General features: G+C 48.3%; 1 protein-coding gene across 1 annotated transcript in view; it reads left to right on the top strand.

The window, feature by feature from the left end:
* SPTB (spectrin beta, erythrocytic) overlaps positions 1-22,216 on the top strand; it is a 123,121-nt gene that overhangs the window by 53,527 nt on the left and 47,378 nt on the right. Inside the window, exons 2-4 of the mRNA XM_080934428.1 lie at positions 1,560-1,761; positions 19,708-19,859; positions 21,395-21,568. Coding sequence (XP_080790554.1) covers positions 1,614-1,761; positions 19,708-19,859; positions 21,395-21,568 — 474 coding nt within the window. The 5' untranslated portion in view covers positions 1,560-1,613. The remainder of the gene's footprint in view (positions 1-1,559; positions 1,762-19,707; positions 19,860-21,394; positions 21,569-22,216) is intronic.

Raw genomic sequence — 22,216 nt, 5'->3', positions numbered from 1 at the left:
CAGAGGCCTGGCATGGTGTGGGGTATGCTGTGTTCAGGTTAGTCTTTCCTGCTTTGCGCGTTCTCTTTGTCCTGAGCGGTAAACACCTTTGTTCAGCCCTACCAGCTGGGGCACACTGTCCCAATGGCCCAGTTCTCTCTCCCTGTCCCTAAGGCCATTCCAGCCAAGGGTGATAACAGGGCCACAGTTTGGCCTGTTGTCTAAGCCGCCACAGTAGTGGTAGACGACCTTGGGGAGCCTCATCCTGTGTTGTTTTTTTTTTTTTTTTCTCCCTTGTACAGTTAGGGTAGATAATTCTGACTCCCGTCTCACCTCGAAGGGATGTGGTGGGATTGATTTATCAGACTGGGAGACCAGAGTCTGAAGTGACTGCGTTTGAAAAGTAAGGTCCAAGCGATGAAGTCATGCTCAGAGTGGTGAGCAAGCATTGTTTCTCCTGCCCTTGTGTGCCTCCTGGGGATCGTGTCAGGGATGTGAGCCCACCTGTTGGCATATGTGAAAAGACGGTATATAGTTCTTACTCCATTTGCCCACCTCCCTGGCCTTTTCCTCCCACGGTTACTCTCTTGTATGTGAATACAGACTTGAATTTGGAATCCCTCGAGTTCCCAGGTCCAGATGGGAGAAAGCAGTAATTTTCCCAAGGCCCCTGGTAACCAAGATGGCTCCTGCCACTTCCTGTGTCTCTTTGCTCCCCATCCTCTCCCGTCCTCTAGTTGCTCGACAGCTCCCTTGTTCTTGTTGCTTCTTATCTTCAGTGCTGATGTTGCTCCTGCTACTTTTCCCTTTTGTTTAGATTCGTGTGCTGTTCTACCCATCCGTCCACGAGTCCCTCCGGACTTCCTTGGAAAGCATTTGCCAATCACATGGATCTTCCGTTTCCCTTGGCACCCAGTCCCTAACGTACCCCGTTCTCCTTATGTCATGGCATACAGCGCCTGGTACTGCTACCCCGGCTCTCTGGGCTGCTTGGTCTGCTCAGGGATCCAACAGGAGACCTTATTCCAACCACTGCTCACACTTTCAAGAAGGAAACAAAAAATTGGCTTTCCAGTTGTTAAGGGTGCAGTCTCACCCCACCCACCCACCCACCCACCCCCACAGTGGTTCAGACCCAGTCGACACTCACCCTCCCCCCCCCCCTCTCTGCCTGTCTTTGTCTCCACCACCAGGCCGACTGATCTTAGTCCATCTTTGAGGTTTCTCTTCCTTCAGTGTCTGTCCCACAATCCCCGGCCTCTGGCTCCCAGGAGAGCTGTCTCAAGCTGGCTGGGCAGCTGGTTTGAAGGAAGCCGTCTCACTGGGACTGATGTCTCCACCTGCTGGCCAACCGGACCCTGCCGCATGCAGCTCTCAGCCTCTGTCCCAGGCACTGCCACTGCTGCCGTGACTCCTGCTGCAATATTTTGTAACACGGGAAGGACCCTGGGACCCCGGGGGAAGAAACTGCCCTGACAGCGCGTGGCTTCCATAGGATCTGCTTCTGTTGCTTAAATCCCACTGAGAAAAAGAGCAAGGGGCTTGGACGCTAACCCTTTGACTGTGTTGCTGTCCCCTAGGGATCCTTCCATGAAGACTGAGCCAGGCACAACTGCTAAGAAGAGCCTGCTGACATGACATCGGCCACGGAGTTTGAAAACGTGGGCAACCAGCCACCATACAGCCGGATTAATGCTCGCTGGGATGCCCCAGATGACGAACTGGATAATGACAACAGCTCGGCCAGGCTCTTTGAGAGGTCCCGGATCAAGGCCTTGGCAGGTACTGCTTGGGGCCGTGGGGTTCACTGTAGTCACAATCCTTATCAGATCCATGTCCCTTCTGGCTATGGTGGAGTCTCTGTATGTGAACTCTGGTATGGCAGTGACGGGACCACCTTTGCCAAGTTCAGAGAGCGCCCTTTCCCCAGGGAGTACAGGCTTCAGCAGCTTGCCCCAGAATCCCCCACTTCTTCCCAATTTCTCTGAGAAGCAGGGAATGCTGACATTGGTGGACGGTGGGTTCTGCCATCTGTCTCTGTCCCAAGTGACCTGGGATCAAAGTCAAAAGTGTAAGGGAAGTCTGGGTAAAGGAGTGTCTGAGGGGTATACAGGCAGAAGTTCAAGAGATGACCTGTGCACTTAGTGCCCTGCCTGTCTGTACAGAGAGAGCAATTATCACTGCCTCTGTGGTCCAAATGAAGATAGGAGATTGAAAACAGATAGCATCTTTTCCAATCTGCCTTAGGAGGGGAGTTTGCTGCATGGAGCCTCTCTTGAAGTGGGATTGGATCTGTGCTTAGCAGTGTCTTACTAATTTGCACATAGCTGTGTAATGACAACAGCCCAGCCAGGCTCTTTGAGAGGTCCCGGATCAGACCTTGGCAGGTACTGCTCGAGACCATGAGGGTCAGAAGGTTACAGTCGCAGCCCCCAGCAGATCCATGTCCTTTCTTGTTACGGTGGAGCCTCTGTATGTGAGCCCTAGTACAGCACAAAGCTCTTTCTCCTTTGAGTCTCTGTGTGTGCACACATGGATGGCAGGGAATCTTAACCTCACTAGTAGAATGGCTGAGATCTGATTCTTTAGGACCTCTTCCTCTTTACTGACTGTTTTGTTGTCTCCCTGGAACTTGACTCAGATTCTGACCCTAAATCTTTGACCAATAAACTTTGAGCTATACGGGCTGTGTGGTGTATGTGGGCGGAGCTAGCCTTTACCTGATAGTAAGGTGGTATGTATGTGGGTGGAGCTAGTTTTTACCTGATTGTGTGATGGTGGTGTGTGTGTGGGCAGAGCTAGCCTTTACCTGATTGTGTATGGGGTGTGTGTGTATGTGGGTGGAGCTAGTCTTTACCCAATTGAACACTATCACTGCCTGCTGACATCTTCTACGTTACAAGAAAATCTTGGGCTTTCCCATAAGCACTTTTGGAGGTGATTCTCTGTCTTATGGCCCTGCTTAACTTGTCTCTACCTTTCCTCTATACTCTATTCTCAGATGCCTTAGTTCCTGGGAAAGCTGAAGGTGGAGCAGGGACTTAGGCCCCTTGGGAATGGTTTCTCCCTCCAAACAGAAACTGTGGCATCTCCTTTCCTTTGACATCATAGGACTTGATCCATTTCACAGCTAATGTATACATGTGTGCATATGAGTGCACATACACATGCACACACACATATATACTCACTGGATACCTAGGTAAATTCCATTTTAGTAATCATTTGTTGTATGCCCACAAAATTTAACTCTATCCCTCCAGCTAACCATGAAAGGAGAGAGGGAACCGCAGAGATAAATTCAATATAGCATTTGTCTCTAAGGACTTATAATCTAATAGGGGAAAATGAACTGTGCTCACAATTAATTAGCATGAGTGGAACTGGAGAACTGTGGGGAAGGCACATAAATTAAATAGCAACGAGAAAGCAAAGGAGATGATACACAGAGAGTCAGAATGTGGGGGCATTGGCCAGGAGCAGGGATTTGAAGGCTGTGTGTAATCTGAGAAGTCAGAAGTGCTTAGAGTATCTCCAGTTGGCCTGGGGAAGCACAGCCATGAAGCCTGACAAGCCAGTGGGTAAGTGGTAGAGATGAGTTAAAGAGACAAAAAGAAGAAGGCATCAAACAAACTTCATAGTCCGGCCTACTTGATCAGGAAACAGCCTCGCTTGGCACTGGCTGTGCCTAGTTAAGTCTATTCATCACCAAGAGCATCTTCCCTTCTAAATGACAGGAATGCCCACCACGGGGAGGAGACATTGTCCCTCTCAGAGTAGAGAATCTCATGCCTGGACCTTAACCAGAAGCCTGGTTACCAAGTAAACATGTCAGTCTGGGGTCCTCACATGGTCTCTACAAATAGCAGAAGACGTTTGGTTTTCTCCTGAGAGGTTATGTGGCGTGATCTCTGCTAGAAGCTGTAAAGCTCTGGGGAGGTTTGTTGTGCTTGATGAGTAAGAGTAAAGAGAGGGACCTGTCATATCTCCCCAGTTTTAACTTCTTGGAAATTTTATCTTCAGTTCTCTTTGGAGCCATCTTAGTGGGACAGGCAGGGTCACTCTTTCTAGCAGGGCTTTAGGAAGTGGAAGCCTGCATATGTCACATCACAGGGTCTACATGCATGTCCACATGTAAGAATATTCAAGGCCTGAAGGCTTTGGCCACTGCTTCTTCATGAGTATGGCAGTGTGCCTTGCATGTACACATGCTAGGCTGGCTATGGGCTGCCATTTTCCAGCTGCTATTGAAGGTCTAGGGTGTAGAAAAATGTCACAAGATCCAGATTGGAATCTCCATCCTCCCTCTGTTGCTGTTGCCATGGAAGAATACTAGCTGTTCTTCCCAGGCTATAAAGTGGGTGGCAGTACCTCCCCAAGGTCATGAAGATCAAATAAGCTAAAGTTTATGAAAAATGAAAAAAGCAATAAAAAAAAAAAAAAACAACCCTAGTGAATAGTAGATTTTATTGGTCTCAAAAAAGCTCTCTAACAATAACTGATGTCCTCTCTCAACCTCAAATGCCCAAGATCACCAGCTTGTTCCAGGACTGTTTCTTCCTCTGTAATTACTCCTCCCATCCCCTCCCCCACTTTACCTGGGGAAGTTGAGGTTGGAAGAAACAGCCTCCTAAGGTCTCTAAGAGCCAACCACGCTGTCACTTGGATCCTGTTTCCTCTTCCAGTGTCTAGGTAGCCTGGGTCTACAGAATTTACCTAAATCTTGGGCATGGGCCCTATGTCTCTTCAGGACGCCGCCTATTCCAGGACCTTTGCTTTGCCTTCAGAACTCAGGGCCCAGGAAAGCAGACTGTAATGAGCTTTGCCAGATGCTCTTCCCAGCATCTTGGTCCTCCTGCACCTCGTGACCCTCAGGTTAAGATACCCCATTGTTTCAGTCTCTGAAGTGCACTTTCTGTCAGTGTCAGAGAATGCACTCTCTATTCTGTTTTTGTTCCAGTGTTGGTACCTCCACTTCCACCCCTGCTAGGCCAGACTAAACAAGCCATCTGGCTACCCTGCCCTTGTGTATACACATCTGAGCTTGCTCTAGAATGAATGACTTTTGAGGTATCTGACTAACGTGAAGTAAGGAATGGGAGCGAGAACTTGGAGAGGAGAGACATTTGACCTTGGTGGGGTGGGGTGGAGGGGAAGTGGGCGTTCAGTGCTGGAGCCCAGAGAGACTATTTCCCTCAGGTCTATATGCACACTTTAATTCCTTGGAGGCTTCCTTCTGACCAGGCTGTGATGGGTATCTCCTGTGGTGTTACATTTCTCCCTCTGGGGTCTGCCTCAAGGACTAGAGGAAAAGGACAGCTGTAAAACTGTGTCCTCCCCAAGGCCCCAGCCTTGGTGTTTCAACTGACAGACTCTCGGGGTTTCTGAGAGCTAACCCTCACTGTCACTGGGATCCAGTGTCCTCTCACACTGTTTGGGTTAGAAACCACTCACAAACATGTTTGGTGGCCCGGTCGGGAGGTGAAGTGGGGAGGCCAGCAGAGACCTGTAACAGGCAGCATGCTGACCCTTGTACTGTTTCCTCACCCCTGCCTGCCCACACACATCTCCTCACACTTGGTTATATACCCCAGTGAGGATGAGGGGGTCCAGAAAGAAAGCAGCACAAAGATGCCCCAGAAGGGAAGTCTATGCAGTGACTCCCTCCTGCTCTGCCTTCCCACAGCTCTCCTCCTTCCTACCCCGCCCCCTGTCCCACAGGCACACAGCTTGGCTTCCCGCAGCCCATATGCCACTCAGTACATGGTTTAGGTGATTTATGGCCGTTCCACGCACACAGATGCATCTCAAAGGTTGCAGCACAGAGAGCAGTTCTGAGTCTCCCAAGGGGCCTGTGAGGAAGAGGCTGACATGTTCCGTCTTCCTATGTGTTGCCCAGTGAGAAACTGGACAGAGCCCCTCCTTTGAAACAAGAGCCTGACATGCAGCTGGCTTCACTTTGCCTTTAGGTTGCACATTCAGGATGCTTCAAAAGGGAGGCAGGCTTCCTTTCTGTGTTCTCATTGTAATCTCCTCCCTGACAGTGGGATGAGGCTGCACAGTGAGAATGAACAATGGCAACTTGAAGAATGTGACAGGGCCATCCGTGCTGGAGTGGGCACTGCTCTGATGAACGCGGTTGCTGACCCACAGCGCCAGGCCCCATGGTTAAGTTCTGTAACTGGCAGATATGCCCCCAGAATGTCAGAGTGGCAGCCCTCCGAGTTCACTGTTCCTGGCTCCTCCCTGGCTGCCCTGGGGTCCCCACAGAGGAGACAGCATGGGTTGGTCTTTACCTTGGTAGCCCATGGCCTTAGAGTTCCTAAGAGATGCTTTAAGACCTTCCCCTCAGGTTTCTTTCTCCACTGGTGCCAGGATCCTGTTGTTCCTAGTGACCCAAAAAGGGCTCTGTGTCCAGAGGGTGTCTGATTTCTCTTAGGGAACAGGATTTTACCTCAGTGGGTGGGCATCCACTGCTTTATGACAGCCTGTTGGGGAATTCAGAAGAAGCAGCTGCCACCAAGACATCAATTCTTCATGGTCACAGCATTCCTCCAGCTACCTCTGAGGTAGCTAGTGACCCTAGTGACAGCTTTTAAAGTGTTGGGGGCTTAGGATTTTCTCGTTTTGTTTGTCTTCTCTAATTTCAAAACATGTAGAAATCACATATTGGGAAAACATACTGTTCAGATTACTATCTACTCACTAGCTGCCATTTTTAATGTCCTACCAGAGGAAGAAAAGTAATTAGATCAGCAGCTTCCTCTTGGAGGTAGGCAGTTATGAAACCCAGCCCCAGCCCAGGCAAACCTCTGTGCAGATGAAGCTGCCTGTGTTCTGTGCAGGAAGCCCACGAGAGAGGGGTCCGTGCTACCTGACTGTGTGTGTCTTGATCTCATTTTGTAGATTCTGCCCCCCATTTTATAGAGCCATTGTCTCTCACTTGACCGGCTCACTAGTCCAGCTACACTGACTGGCCAGAGAGCCTCCAGGAGTCCACCTTCCCAGAACTGGATCACAAGTGTATGCCACCATGCCTTTACGTAGGCTCCAGAGATCTGACTCAGATGCTCACATTTACCCAGCAAGCACTGCACCGACTGAGCATCTCCCAGCTCTCCTCTCCTCTCTCGATGAAAGCTGCTCATTGTTTTTGAGACTCTTTGCAGAGCTAGGCTGTTCCCTTCATATGGGTGACTACTATCTATCATTGTGAAGAAGCTTTATCAAATATTAATGCACCGAGGTTAATAATAAGATTCTGTTCTCTCCCCATGCCGTGCAGTCTTAGTGAGCCACATTAGTGGCCTCCTCCATCTTTGGGACATTCCTGTGGCTTGTCAGCTTCATCCCCAAGGGCAGGCTCCAACACCAGGCTTCCTAGGAGCAGCCATATCCCAGCCCGGCTCTCTGAGGGCTCCCTTGCATGCTGAAGAGATGCCGAGGGTGTTGTTTTCAGAGCATCTGTTCAGTGTGTTCATTTTTCTCTTTTTATCATGTCAGTACGAGAGAATGTTGGGGAGGCTGCTGGCAAGAGTCTGGGAGCACTTTGCATCTCAATACTTTGGCTTTCAGATGCTGGAAACTGGATCAGCCAGGAAATCTCACCTTACTGGGAGAGAAGATCAAATAATCATATACAGTCCCAACACACACACACACACACACACACACACACACACACACACTCCCCCCATAACATATATACACATACCATGTACACCCCCTACATACACCCCACACACACAACCCACATTCCCTTATACCACAAACACCACACACACCACACATCCCCCCCCATATATACACACATACCAGGTACACCTTACACACATCACAGAAACACACACAGACACACATACCACACACACCACATATATACACATACACCATGCATACACATATACTACATACACACACACTACACCTCCACATCCCCACATACCACAAACACCACAGGCACCACACATACACCCCCCACATACATACCACATATACACACACACCACATATATACATATAACACACATGCACAGACACACACTATTCTGAACACTGGGAAGGTTTCCTGGAAACATTATAAATTTATAGCATTATATTGCTTATAACTCACCCATTAAGCTTGCTGGAGTCCAAGCATCAGTTAGTGACAGAGGAAGAGGGGGCATGTAGGAGTCATCTCCCAGAGGGCCTCAGAGGCCATAGAGAAGTCCTGGAAGGAAGCAGCAGGAACCTCGGGATAAAGGTGGTGACGGAGAGTATTTGGAACAGGAAGGCAGATTGAATGGTCAAAGGGAGAGGCTGTTATCTGAGAGCTTCATGTGCTCAGAATAGGAGGGCTGGGGAACAGGGTGACTCCCACCCATCAGAGTGTTTTAGCAAGGAAGTGGTATGGTTAGGTTTGGGTTTGAGCTGGTTGTTCTGACCTGGGGACAGCAGGTATAGGGAAGCCATGCAGAAGTCTAGGAAGGGCAGATGGCTGTTTGGGCCGGGGAGGCCACCACATGTGGGGAGAAAGTGACTCAGGCTGGCAGTAGCTGATTCTTCTGTTCTGATGCTATAGTCAGGTAACCTTGATACAGCCACTTCTCTGCTCTGTGAAGCTCTGGTTCTTCACCTGACCACTAGGAGCTCGAGTTAGATGGTCCATCTCTGCTTTACATCCCAGTCCAGATGCTTATTCCTGTTTTTCTCCTCACCTGCAGTCTCTTGAGGCTCTCTAGTCAAATCTTGAAATCACTGATGGCCTACATACAGCCTCAGGATACTGTCACCTGCTTGGGACAACAAACCCCTGATGAGCCCATGTTATTGTGTGTACCCCAAGTTGAAGTGTCTGCCACTGACTCTTACAGTTGGTTTCCTTGCCTAAGGTGTTCTGGGTCCAATCCCACCTATTCAGAACAGTTAGATTCATTGTCCTCCAGCACATTTGTAGGGAGGTGCTTCTTTATTTCAGAGCCACCAAGCTCTTCATCCGGAGTACCAAGTTCAAAATCTTCCTTGGATTTTTGCTCTGATTAGTGAGCTACTTTGCATTCTAGCTCCCAGATGTGCAAACGAGCTTGCTTTCGAACACACACACACACACACACACACACACACACACACACACACACACACACACAAACTTGCTGGTTGCAAATGAATGACGTGAGGATATGGCTGCTCTAAGGTGTGGTGGAGGAGAAAGGGTTTTATTATGGATATGAGGGCAAGTACAGCCAGAGGCATCTGGAAGGTTCTAGAGCAGGGAGAGAAAGTAATAGACTAAACAGAGCCATGAGAGGAGGGGGAGGGGCTGAGAGATGAGAAGAGAGAGAGAAAGACCAAAGGAGACCCAGAAAGAGGACCAAGAGGACCGAGAGGGCACATGGCTGGAATGTCAGGGTTGCATAGGAGTGAGAAGCAGGTGGAAGGGAAGCCCATGGGCTGGGGAAGTTTAGGGTAGGGGTGGAGGGAGAAGAGCTGTGGGAAGGTGGGATGCCAGCAAGGGGTTCTGTTGTAGGTACTCGAAATGCTGAGGGAACCTGGAGGCCAGCAAGCTTTGGTCTGCTAATAAACACCACAGTTAGCCATTTGTCCTGGTTTTCTTTCAGATCTTATAGTTGCCCCCTGGATTAGCCAGCATTCTTTAGAGAAACAGACCTTATAGAATGAATCCCTGTATATAAATGAGATTTATTAGAATGGCTTACAGACTTTGGTTCAACTAGTCCAACAATGGCTGTCTACCAAGAGAAGGTCCAAGAACCCAGTAGCTGTCACTCCACGAGGCTGGATGTCTCAGCCGGTCTTCAGTACACACCGAATCCCCCGAGAAGCAGGCTCCAGTGCCAGTCGGGGAGGGACTGGCTAGTGATGGCAAGCAGGCGGAGAGAAAGGTTCCTTCTTCCTTGTCCTTAGGTTGCCATCAGGAGACATGGCTTAGATTAAAGGTGGATCTTCCCACTCCAAAGAACCAGATTAGAAGTGGGTCTGCCCACTTCAAATGATTTAATTAAGGAAAAAAATCCCTCACAGGAATGCCCACCCAATTGGGGTTTAGTTAATTCCAGATGTAGTCAAGTTGCAACCAAGAGTAGTGCATGCACGATTTTAGCATAGAACAGATAGAAAATAATGAACTAAAGACAGTGTTAATATCTCATAAAGCTATTTGAAAGCCTATAGAGGTGTGATTGTATATGTATTACAATGTTTGTTATAGTTCTAAATAGTTTTCACCAAATACACGATGTCAGTTCTCATTGGCGAATATGTAAATTATCGCTTTAATGGCTTTCTTGTCTTCCTTTACATTAGTTTACTCGAAGCTAATACGCCAGCTCTGCAATGTTCGGCTTTTATCATTCCCATGTGCTTTACTCAGGTTTGCAGTCACATCGTAAAGCTCGTCCGTGAGATCCACTCTAACTAGACTCTCAGTTCTTCAGGGCAGGGGGATGGCCTCCTCCAGCTGTTCACAGAACCAGTATACTGGGAGTGAACTGTTGGAAGGGAAAATCCTCTCTTAAACAAGAATAGAGTTCATGTCACCAACACCACTGATGAGGTGTCCCCGAGGGTCTGCTTCTGTGTGTCTCTGTATAAAAGATTGGCTTTTGTGTCACTGAGACCTGTCCCATGCTCCTGGGAGTTAAAGCACGACTCACTGTGGTTGCCTACGCCTTGGCTTCCGGAGTGAATTGGAGAGAAAGCCTGAGCTGGGAATCTGCTTTTCAAGCCTGGCCCAGGCGCATGCTCCGTGAGGCAGCCACCGACCTCCCTGTGCCTCTCACCGGCTTCTCACCCTACTTGTCTTTCCTGCTGATTTTGCCCAGAGCACCAGGCTCTGAACTGGTTAAGATGCAAACTGCCCTTTTTAGAGCAGGCTGCCCTTTTAAAAATTTTATCATTTATTCCTTGGGGCTTACGAGCTTTTACTCTATTGTCCATGACCTCTGTGGTTTCTTATTATTAAAGTATTATATGCTAATTGTAGAATTTTTTCTTTCTTTTTAATTTGTTTTTGTCATTGTAGAAACTATATGGCCGATTAAGAAGAAAACAAACACCACCACCGAGATTTATTTATTTTTATTTACAAAATATATTTTATTTATAAGATATATATTATGCACACATATGGCTTGAGAGCCCAAATTTTGTCTTAAAACGTTTTTTGTTTTTGGAACTCTTTTGTTTTGTTTTTACCTCTTTTGTTGTTGAAACTTCTTACGTAACCTTCTTGATATCCTCATTAATGGAACGAAAATGTAAAGAACCCACTGTTGGCTATATATGCTGTCTCTTCTTTCTGTTTGTTCTGGACCAGAGTTTGAACCTCGGGGCTCCTGCATGTCAGGCAAGAGCTCTTCCCTGTGCTCCTGTCCCCTCCCCCCCACACTCCCCGCCCCAGCCCACAAGTCTTTATTTTGAGACATTTTGAACAGAGAAAAGGGCATGAAGCACCTAAGGAATTTTATGGGCACTGGAGGAATAAATAGCTGGGTCACAGTGTTAACCACATCTTATGTATCTTTCCCTGAATAGTTTGTGCATATTTAAACATGTAATCTATATTGGTTTTTCATAGCTTTGGTTTTTTTAAAAATTTTTGCACAGTTCTATGTGTTTCACCCAATATATCTCTAAATTATTTTATATTACTACATAAGTCTCTTCATTCTATTTACAGTTAAATACTTTTCCATTGTAAGAACATATCTCAATGCAACAAGTCCCCTATACTTAGGTAATTTTTAGTCTTTGACTATTTCCAAAATTACAGTGAGTGTACCTGAATGTACATGTCTGAACCTGGAGGACATATTCCTAGACATGGAATCACTAGGAAAAGGCTGTGCATCTGAGATCATCCTTGTCAAATGCTTTTCATAGAGGCTGGCCCAGTTAAACTCTTTCCAGGACACCTGAGTGTTGTGCTCCCCCAGATGTGCTCCCCACGGCCTCACCAGGGTTCTGCTTCATCAGACTTTCTGGTTGTTTTGCCATCTGAGAAATGAGGCACATGTATCTTCATGTCTTTCCTTTTGCTTTGCTGTGAGTGAGAGAAATTCCAAGCACGAAAATATCAGAGGTGAAGGTAAAGAGACCACCGTTCATAGTTAGTATTATTGATATGTCTGCGTGTTTGTGGGGCATTTAGTATTGCTGATATGTCTTTGTTTGATGGAATTGGTGTTATTGATATGTCTGCATATTCGGGCCTGAATTATTTTGAAGTAAATTAAAGATAATCGTGAGTGTTTCCCCTAATTACCTTCATCTGTGTCTCTGAAAAACAAGAACATTTCCCACTTAAACCTAATACACCTCTTATAGCTGACAATTAACACCATTTCCCCGATAATCAAAATCTGAGAGAAACATTTCCCTAGTTGTCTTTTCCAATAAGGACAATTTGCACAAGTATGTGCTTTAATTCATTTTCAGATTTATTTTATGTTTAAAAATATCTTGCCTGAATGCTTGTATGTCCACCACATGTATGACTGGTCCCCATATGTGTCAGAAGAGAGCATTAGATTGCCTGGAGCTGGAGCAAAAGAGGGCTGTGGGGGCACCATGGAGGTGCTGGGAGTCAAACTCACATCTTTCGCAAGAGCAATGAGTGCTGTTAACTGAAGAATTTTGCCTCAGCCTCATATGTGTGCTTGTAATTTGTATTTCCCTAAGCATCTTGGGTAGCTTTCTATATTGAAAGATTTTGATAGTTTTTGTTGTTGGCTTTTTGTTTGCATTGTTAATTGTCTTACTTTTAGCTTATTAGTCATTTGTGCTAACCAGGTTCTTTTTGCTGTAACAAACTAACTCTCAAGCTTGTCAGCTTATGAGGAGAAAAGGTCTATTTTGGCTCACAGGTTTTGAAGCCAAAAAGGTATATCCTGTATAGCTTTGTGCCTTTGGTGAGGCAGCATGTGACAGTGGAATCACATAGAAGATGGGGGCTGATGACCTCACAATCAAGATGACAAGTGGACAGGAAGGACAAGGGGGGAGACACAATCCTGGGTCCACGCCGTGTCTTAGTTAGGTTCCTATTGCTATGTTAACACACCGTAACAAGGCAACTTACAGAAGAAAGAGTTTACTGGGGAAGGTTAGAGTTCATGGCCATCATGACAGGGAGCATGGATGCAGGCTCAAAGGCATGGTGCAGGACCATTAGCTAGGAGTTTACATCCTCATCCACAGGGAGGCAGAGAGAGCTGACTGGGAATGCCTTGAGCTTTTGAAACCTCAAAGCTTGGTCCTTAGGACTCACATTCTTTAACAGGGCTGTACCTCTTAATGCTTTAAAATAGCCGCCAAGTAGGGATGAAGAATTCAAGTATGGAGGCCACCCTCATTCAGTCCGGCACAAGCCTCAGCTCCGTGAAGGCCTCCTGCTGGGCCCCACACCATAAAGTTTCCACTGCCTTCGAGGAGCAGCGAGCTGTAGACCAGATGGAGCCTCTATCGCTTGGACGTTTGAGAACCATTCCAGATCCAAACCAGAGCAGTGGTTTTTTTCACACGTGAAGCAACCTCTGTGGTCCACCCGGTGGCATTTGCCCTCATTAGTTTGCCCTTGCTCACAGTGCTCTGTCCTCACACAAAACTTTTTAACACATTTGTGCTTTCAATGCTTCCTTTTCTGGCTCTGGACTTGGCGCCCTACTGACCCTCCCCTGGCGTTATTTTAAACAACTCCTCTCCCATGATTGATTACTGTATTTTGATAGTTTCATTTTGGGCACTCCAGTTTTTGATCCTGTAAAGTTCTTCCTGGGATTTGAAGTATGGATTTCATTTTTCCTAAGTGGTCACCTACTTTTGCAGAAACTTTTACTGAATAATTCGGTTTTCTTTTTCTCACGTATTTGAAATGTACTTTCATCAGCTGTTAGATGTCCTGTATGTAGCTAGGACTATTTCTTCCTTGTATCTGAGTCTACCTTTCATATGATAATGCCACATGGTTTTATCACAAGACTATACTTGATGTTTGTATGATTTTGAGTTTTTCATTTGCTCAAAATTTCTTTTGTAGTAGGCCTTGAGGGTCTTTTAAGGTAGACTCTGTATAGACTTTAAAGACTTACCCTAAGATGTAACCTGAACTATCTTGTCTCTATTATCATTAGGGACCTTGAGAATTTAAATTCTGGGATGACCCTGCCACACTTTCTCTGGTTCCCTTTGTCTCCAGAATTAAATTTAAACATTTAAAATAGTCCTTCCCATTCTCACTCATGGCCTAACTCTTGTCCTTGACTTCTTGATAGCTGGGAATTGAACTCAGGACCATTTAGTCTAATGTTTCTAATCTTCTCTCTTGTTCCAGAGATTTTCATGTCTAACTTAAAGCCTATTTTCTATATTTAGTCTTCAAACCTGTAGCTACTCAGTGTCCCATGAACAACCTTCCATCCATGTCTGCTTGGGTTTATGTTGTCTTCCTCTTGCCCCTTCAAAGGGCTTTTCTTCTTGAAGACTTTTATGACAACTCCAGTTGTCACAGACCTCCCTGCATTGACCCCATGAACATGTATTATAGGTGCTTGTCATCTGGTAACTAATCCAGTATTAGTTTGTACAGCCTTCCTGGATTTATTAGTCAGGATTTTCTGATATCTTAGGGAAGGGGGGGGGGGAGAGACAGAGAGAGAGAGAGAGACAGAGAGAGACAGAGAGAAACAGAGACAGAGAGACAGAGAGAGAGAGAGAGACAGAGAGAGACAGAGAGAAACAGAGACAGAGAGACAGAGAGAGAGAGAGAGAGAGAGAGAGAGAGAGAGAGAGAGAGAGAGAGTGCCATTTTTATCACAGTGGTTACAGGCTAAAGTCCATCTGGGTAGTTCAACAGTGGCTGTCTCCCAAACAGAGGGCCAATAATTCAGTAGTTGTTTCATTGAGCTGAAGGTTAACAGTCCCCATCTGTTGCTGGAGCCTTGGAGGATTCCTAGACAGCTTCTAGTCTTCAGTCTTTACTAGAACTCTGAAGTAGTTTCACCACCAGCAAAGGAATGCCTCACCAATGGAATAGGTTGTTTTTACCAGGGAGAGTGGAGGCAAACAGGCAAAGAGCAGTGTTTCCTTCTTCCATGTACTTCTATGTGGGCTGCCACCAGAAGGTGTGGCTCAGATTTAGAGTCTCCCGACCTCAAAAGAGCCAGTCAGGAAAAACCCTCATAGGCACATTCAGCTGCTTAGCTGATGGCAGATGTTGGCAAGTCAATCACCATGATTAGCTATTGCAGTCTGGTGAGAGTGCACTTTATCTCTTAGATGGCTGCAAAACTTTTAGTGAGTGTGTGTCTGTTTTCTTGAGGCAGATCCTTACCGAGGGAGTGTGAGCCATGTGTCTTATGTCCCAATAGCCTCTGGAACAGTCCCTTGGATGTGGTGAACGTGGTGGAAGGATGACACCTTTCTGTGTGCCAGCACTTTTCATATACTGCCTGCTTGTCAGCGGGTGGAGGCTTGAGGGTTTCCGTATCATGGGTACGTGTGGCTTCAAGCTAAACTTTTATAAAGGAGTTGTAGGGAGATCACCTGTCATAACATCGTCACAGTAATTCTAGGTCAGAGCTGATTGGGGAAGAAGATGAGTTTTCTGGGGCAGCCCTAACACGTGAGGGAATGCTGAGAAAGGGAGAGAAGCAGAGAACGCAGAGATAATGCTTCAGTGCCATGGAGGCATGGACCCATCCATGGCCACCTCCCCTGCCCCTGTTCCTGCCTAGGCAAGGCAGGGCTCTGGAGATAAGTATTCGCTTCTGCAGGTCCTTCCTGAAGCCTTCTTCAGGGTAGATGTTAAGATTGTCGGGTCCCTTGTGAGCAGCAGGCCTCCTTCACAGACCACTCACTTCCTACTCATACTACATGGCTTCCAATACAGCTGGCTCAGGGCCACTGGCCTCTCCTGCACTCAGACAGCTCCTGAGGAGCATCTGGGTCTTGAGGGAGGAATGTGCTGAGCGTGTCAATGTGCAGCAGCCGAATGAACAGCTAATGGAAATTAATCCCCACCCCTGGGCCCTTACTCTGCTTTTGATCATCATTAGCCTCTCAGAATCTTTCCCATGACTCAACACTATAAAGTGTTTCATGCTGCTAGGGATTCTGGGTAATCTCCCCCGTAAGTTAAGGCAGCCAAAAGGCCATCTGCCATGCTCCAAGCCTGCAACTCCAGCATCACTGTGCATTGAAAACTGAGGAGGGCTCAGGATGCTTTATGAGATGTCTGTACCAGTGTTTGTGCCAGCCTAGCATCCTGGAGTTATATTCTGTGTCTCCAGTAGAAGCATGCCCATTTTCTTTTCCAGACACAAATAAACAGAGTTTAGCACCAGGTAGTGAAATCTTCAGAATCGTATGAACAGGAAAATGAGGAAACAAAAAGACATTAGCTTTTGAGGGCATTCACCTCTATAGTGGCTAAAACCTTCAGTCCCTTGGTCGAAGGTCCCTTCCACCTTTGACTCAAGAAACAGGTCTAGGGGCTGGAGAGATGGCTCAGTGGTTAAGAGCACTGACTGCTCTTCCAGAGGTCCTGAGTTCAAATTTCAGCAACCACATGGTGGCTCATGACTATCTGTAACGGTATCTGATGCCCTCTTCTGGTGTGCATGAAGTCAGAGTACTCATATACATAAAATAAGTTTTAAAGAGAGAGAGAGAGTTTGGTCTAGGGAAAACCTTAGGGGTAGAGGTGGGCTATGGCTGGCTTTGTGGAATCCCAGCCCAGTGTACCTCAGAATAAGGACAGTTGCATTCTGTCCAGCATATCATCAAAACATTTTTTTTCTATAACAGCCCTGAATCAAGAAAATCTTCTAATTTGCTGTTGACAGAGAGTACGTTGGGGATTTCCTTGGCCCAGAGGCCTGGAATGAATGAATGACACTTGTGGTTTGCATTGATTTAAAATCAGCACATTGCTCCTTCACTTTGTAGAAAGCTTATTTAAGTGACTGCCTTAGAAGTGTTCATGTGTGAGACGCATATACCCGGTGTGTTTCTCATAGTCTGACTACTCAGAATAGGGATCCTCTGGCTTGTTCTTGAAGCTACCTCCGCCCGGTGCTGAGCACTTTATGGTTGGACCGCAAGCGTTCGTTTGTTGAACGGATGAGCAGATGAATAGACACTGAGTTCTTACACTAAAATAGCCACGAGGTAGGAAGGAATTTGGTGCAAGCTGTCAGCACCATGCCCGGGGCAGCCCTGGCTTAGCTCCTCTTTTTGTTGTGTTAAGCCTGATATTTACTAATTTAGAATGCCAACCCTTCTATGGTTTGTACTTAGTGGAACGCATAGCTAGTCTCTCCCAGTGCTGACATTCCCTGTGTCTGCCCTGACTGTGACCCACCTACACGCTCTTTGTCCAGGGATCTGCAGGTCCCCAGACCCAGACACACTGTCAGGTTAGTTTCTGGCCTCAGTCTTCAAGCCCATGTGCCTGGGAGCCTGTGGTCACACACTGTTCACAAACCCAAACGGCCAGGGCTCTGCTGTCTTCTTCTGTCCTGATGTTTCTATCTTACTTTTTCCTCTTCTTTCTTGCTATGCCTCTGTGCCATTCATTTATATAGTTTCTGTCTTCTCTCAAGGCCTAGCCTGAACACCCTACCTGTATTTACATGCTTGGGCCAGGGGCTGGGTTTGCTGATTTAACATGGAGGTAGGTGCTTGGTCACCATCTCAAGGCTGAAAGTCAAGATCCCTTGCCTGCCACTCTGTGTGTGTGTGTGTGTGTGTGTGTGTGTGTGTGTGTCTTCCCTGGCTTGTTTTCTACAGCAGGAACTGCATGAGTGAATGCAGTGTGCATTAGGCCTAGCACAGGCCAGCCACATGACAGAACCAAATAAATGCTTCACTAGTCACCTGCAATACAACAACAAAGTGCCTACCAGACATCGAGCTTCTGGTCTGAGAACGGAGAGACAAATGAGACAGGCTTCCTGGGTGCCATGAGCCCACGGTCTTGTAGAAGAGACATATCTTTAGCAATCACTGACAATGAGAATGCAAAAATTACAGCACAGAGGAGGATGGGGGTGTCAGGGAAAGCCCTCCTGAGAACTCAGTTTGCCCCAATTTTAAAGGACAAATAGGAATTAAGTGAAGGGCCTGTGTAAGAATGCTAAGAGCAGTCTAGGCAGAGGGAGGGCGGGAGAGACGGAGCTGGTATTAAAATCTGAATTTAATGACAGAATAGCAGACTGATGTGCCTGACATTAGGAAACATGTGGCTGGATCAGGGAGGAGGTGGAGGTGGAGGTGGAGGTGGAGGAGGTGGAGGAGGTGGAGGTGGAGGAGGTGGAGGTGGAGGAGGTGGAGGTGAAGGAGGTGGAGGAGGTGGAGATGGAGGAGGTGGAGATGGAGGAGATGGAGGAGGTGGAGGAGGTGGAGGAGATGGAGGAGGTGGAGGTGGAGATGGAGGAGGTGGAGGAGGTGGAGGTGGAGATGGAGGAGGTGGAGGAGGTGGAGGAGGTGAAGGAGGTGGAGGTGGAGATGGAGGAGGTGGAGGAGATGGAGGAGGTGGAGATGGAGGAGGTGGAGATGGAGGAGGTGGAGATGGAGGAGGTGGAGGAGGTGGAGGTGGAGATGGAGGAGGTGGAGGAGGTGGAGGAGGTGGAGGAGGTGGAGGAGGTGGAGGAGGTGGAGATGGAGGAGGTGGAGATGGAGGAGGTGGAGGAGGTGGAGATGGAGGAGGTGGAGGAGGTGGAGGTGGAGGAGGTGGAGATGGAGGAGGTGGAGATGGAGGAGATGGAGGAGGTGGAGGAGGTGGAGGTGGAGGAGATGGAGGAGGTGGAGGTGGAGGAGGTGGAGATGGAGGAGGTGGAGGTGGAGGAGATGGAGGAGGTGGAGGAGGTGGAGGTGGAGGAGATGGAGGAGGTGGAGGTGGAGGAGATGGAGGAGGTGGAGGAGGTGGAGGAGGTGGAGGAGGTGAAGATGGAGGAGGTGGAGATGGAGGAGGTGGAGGAGGTGGAGGTGGAGATGGAGGAGGTGGAGGAGGTGGAGGAGGTGGAGGAGGTGGAGATGGAGGAGATGGAGGAGGTGGAGGAGGTGGAGATGGAGGAGGTGGAGGAGGTGGAGATGGAGGAGGTGGAGATGGAGGAGGTGGAGGAGGTGGAGGAGGTGGAGGAGGTGGAGGAGGTGGAGGAGGTGGAGGAGGTGGAGGAGGTGGAGATGGAGGAGGTGGAGGAGGTGGAGGAGGTGGAGGTGGAGGAGATGGAGGAGGTGGAGATGGAGGAGGTGGAGGAGGTGGAGGAGGTGGAGGTGGAGGTGGAGGAGGTGGAGATGGAGGAGATGGAGGAGATGGAGGAGGTGGAGGTGGAGGAGATGGAGGAGGTGGAGGAGGTGGAGGTGGAGGAGATGGAGGAGGTGGAGGAGGTGGAGGAGGTGGAGGAGGTGAAGATGGAGGAGATGGAGGAGGTGGAGGAGATGGAGGAGGTGGAGGAGGTGGAGGAGGTGGAGGTGGAGGAGGTGGAGGAGGTGGAGATGGAGGAGATGGAGGAGGTGGAGGAGGTTGCGCCACTGCCTTAGTTCTGATGGCCTGTGGTTCCTGAGAATGGACAGGCAAACGAGACAGACTTGCAAGGCTGGCATAGACTCCTGCAGATGAGGGTGGTTGGGGCAGCCTCCTCTGCCAGGCAACGACGACACTAGACTCACAGTGAAGCCCTTCGGTTCCATGGTGCACCAACCTTCCCGGCTCTTCCTCTCACCCAGATGAGCGGGAAGTGGTTCAGAAGAAAACCTTTACGAAATGGGTGAACTCCCACCTGGCTCGTGTGTCCTGCCGCATCAGCGACCTCTACAAGGACCTGCGGGACGGACGCATGCTCATCAAGCTGCTGGAGGTGCTCTCTGGAGAGATGCTGGTAAGGCTCCTCCCGGCCTGGCTGGCGCCATCCACTCCTCTTGAGGAAAGGCCTTTGCTGAAGCAGAGTGGGTTCCCTTGGCTTGCCAGTTTCTCCATGTTCCTCTTCGAGGTTCCAGTTCTCGTAATGTCAAGGGTCTGGGTGGCTGACTGGGGTCTCTGACTTCTTCCCAGAACTTCTTACTCCTTCTGACCTCGCAGAGCTTCACCTTTCTCACTGGAGTCTGGGCTTCTGGAGCTGGGAAACATGGGCCTGGATATGTGAGCTATTAGAAATGTACATTCTTCTTAGAACTGAGTGGAAGGGGTGGAAGAAAGTTTGTTATGTGCTTTGCCACTGGTTTAAGTGGAAACCTGTTGGGGGCGCTCTTCTTGTCCCTGCCCAGCACTGTGGTAGGTGGGAATGTACAATTTCCTTTGTGACCTTGAGGCTTTCAGGCAGCATTTTCTCTGCCCTCCACCCCCACCCCCACCTCCAACCCCCGTGTATAGACTGAGGCATCTGACATTCTTGGGGTTTGAATGAAAAGCTGCTCTACTTCTGCCGTTTTGGTTCTAGGCAGTTCTTGCCTTTTAGCCCACACTGAAACTCCACTTGAAAGAGTTGCCCCAGGGATCCCTTCAAAAGAGACAGACAGGAGAGACAGGTCAAGCTGACAAAGCGCCCTCAGAGTGCACATAAAACAAGGTGGTATGTGTGCTTCTGTAATCTCGGCACTGAGGAGGTGGATATAGGGAATCCCTACCCAGCCAATCTAGCCTACTTGGCAGGTTCCAGACCAGTAAGAGCCTGTCTTAAAAAAATCCAAACCCAAACAAAGTTGTGAGCAATGACTGAAGGACGCCCGGCGTTGTCCTCTGACACACACCTACATGTCTGCACACACATGCACACACTCAAGCACACTGACACTAATAATAAGCTCTTCAGGTTCTGGCTGGGGTGGAAGATTTGTTAGGGATGGGACTGCAGTCAATTACCAATCCAAAAGCCATTCTTATCACTGACTAGCAGTGAGTGGATCTCAGAACCAAGCCTGGTTCACATCGAGTACTCAGTACACAGCCTGTTACTGTGTTACTGAGTGTGATCATCACTTAGCACCCACAGAAGCTGTGTCAGATCCAGAAGGGCTCTCATGAAGTTTGGCTGAATGCTTGATACAGAAACCATCTGAATTTTGTGAAAAGGGAGTCATTGAAATGTGTGGGGAGGGGCTGGAGGGATGTCTGAACAGTAAGGACTGGCTACCTCTGAGAGGACCTGGATTCAATTCCCAGTACCCATATGACAGCCTATGGTACAAGTTCCAGGGGGTCTGATGTCCTTCTCTGACCTCTGTGGCCACTGCATGTACTGACATATATGCAGACAATGCAATAAACATAAAACTGAAAATAAATAAATGTAACTAACAAAGAAGAGTGTCAGGAGTGCCTGTGGGACCTGAAACTTGACCGGGAGGGTGAAGGATTGAGCTGATGGCGTCAGCTGGAACAGGTTGCAGCTACCCATGAGGCCATGCTGTCCCTTAGCCAAGGCCGACCAAGGGCAAGATGCGCATCCACTGCCTGGAGAACGTGGACAAAGCCCTGCAGTTCCTCAAGGAACAGCGCGTGCACCTGGAAAACATGGGCTCCCACGACATTGTGGATGGCAACCATCGTCTGGTCCTAGGCCTCATCTGGACTATCATCCTCAGATTCCAGGTGAGTCCTGTGGGTAGAAGAAACTGGGGGCTGGAGACCTCCCACAGCTGGGCAGGAGCTGACGACCTTACAACATGGTGACTCGAGTGTGCTTGTGTACATCTAGGGAGTCTAGAAGCCCACCCTGTGGAACAGTTCTTGGGATGAAGGACCTACATTCTGTGCCATCCCAAAGTGCTCATGCTCCGGACAGATGCCCAGCTAGTCTGAGGGGAGGTTGGCTTGTAGCTAGCTTACAGTCTGCTGCAGGACCTGCAATTGCTCCTCGCCCTCTGTGTGTAACTTTTTACTGTATGAAAGAATCTGATTCAGAAGTTGCAAAGATTGGGCAGAAAAATCTCCCTTTATACTTTTAAACCACAAACGTTTTCTCATCTGAGATTCAAGGCTCTCTCGGTCTCCCTTCCCCTCAACCACAGGAAGCAGTATTGTCTACATTCAAGGGAAGTCTTCTTCCCATAGTTACCTTTGGACACACCCTCACAGACATACCCGAGAGAGTGTGCATTCCCAGTCTGATAGCCATAGTTCAGTACAGTCAAGTTAGCAATACCACCCAGCATCCGTGTTGTTCCACCCTGCGAGGCGGTGTACCATCAGAGGAAACTGCCGGAGTGCCTTATTGTCAGGTCTCAACCTCCTACAGAG

This window comes from Micromys minutus, assembly GCF_963924665.1.
Source record: "Micromys minutus genome assembly, chromosome: 1".
NCBI classification, from domain to species: Eukaryota; Metazoa; Chordata; class Mammalia; order Rodentia; family Muridae; genus Micromys; species Micromys minutus.
The sequence above is the reverse complement of the archived record's forward strand: the minus strand, read 5'-3'. Positions and strand labels throughout refer to the sequence as shown.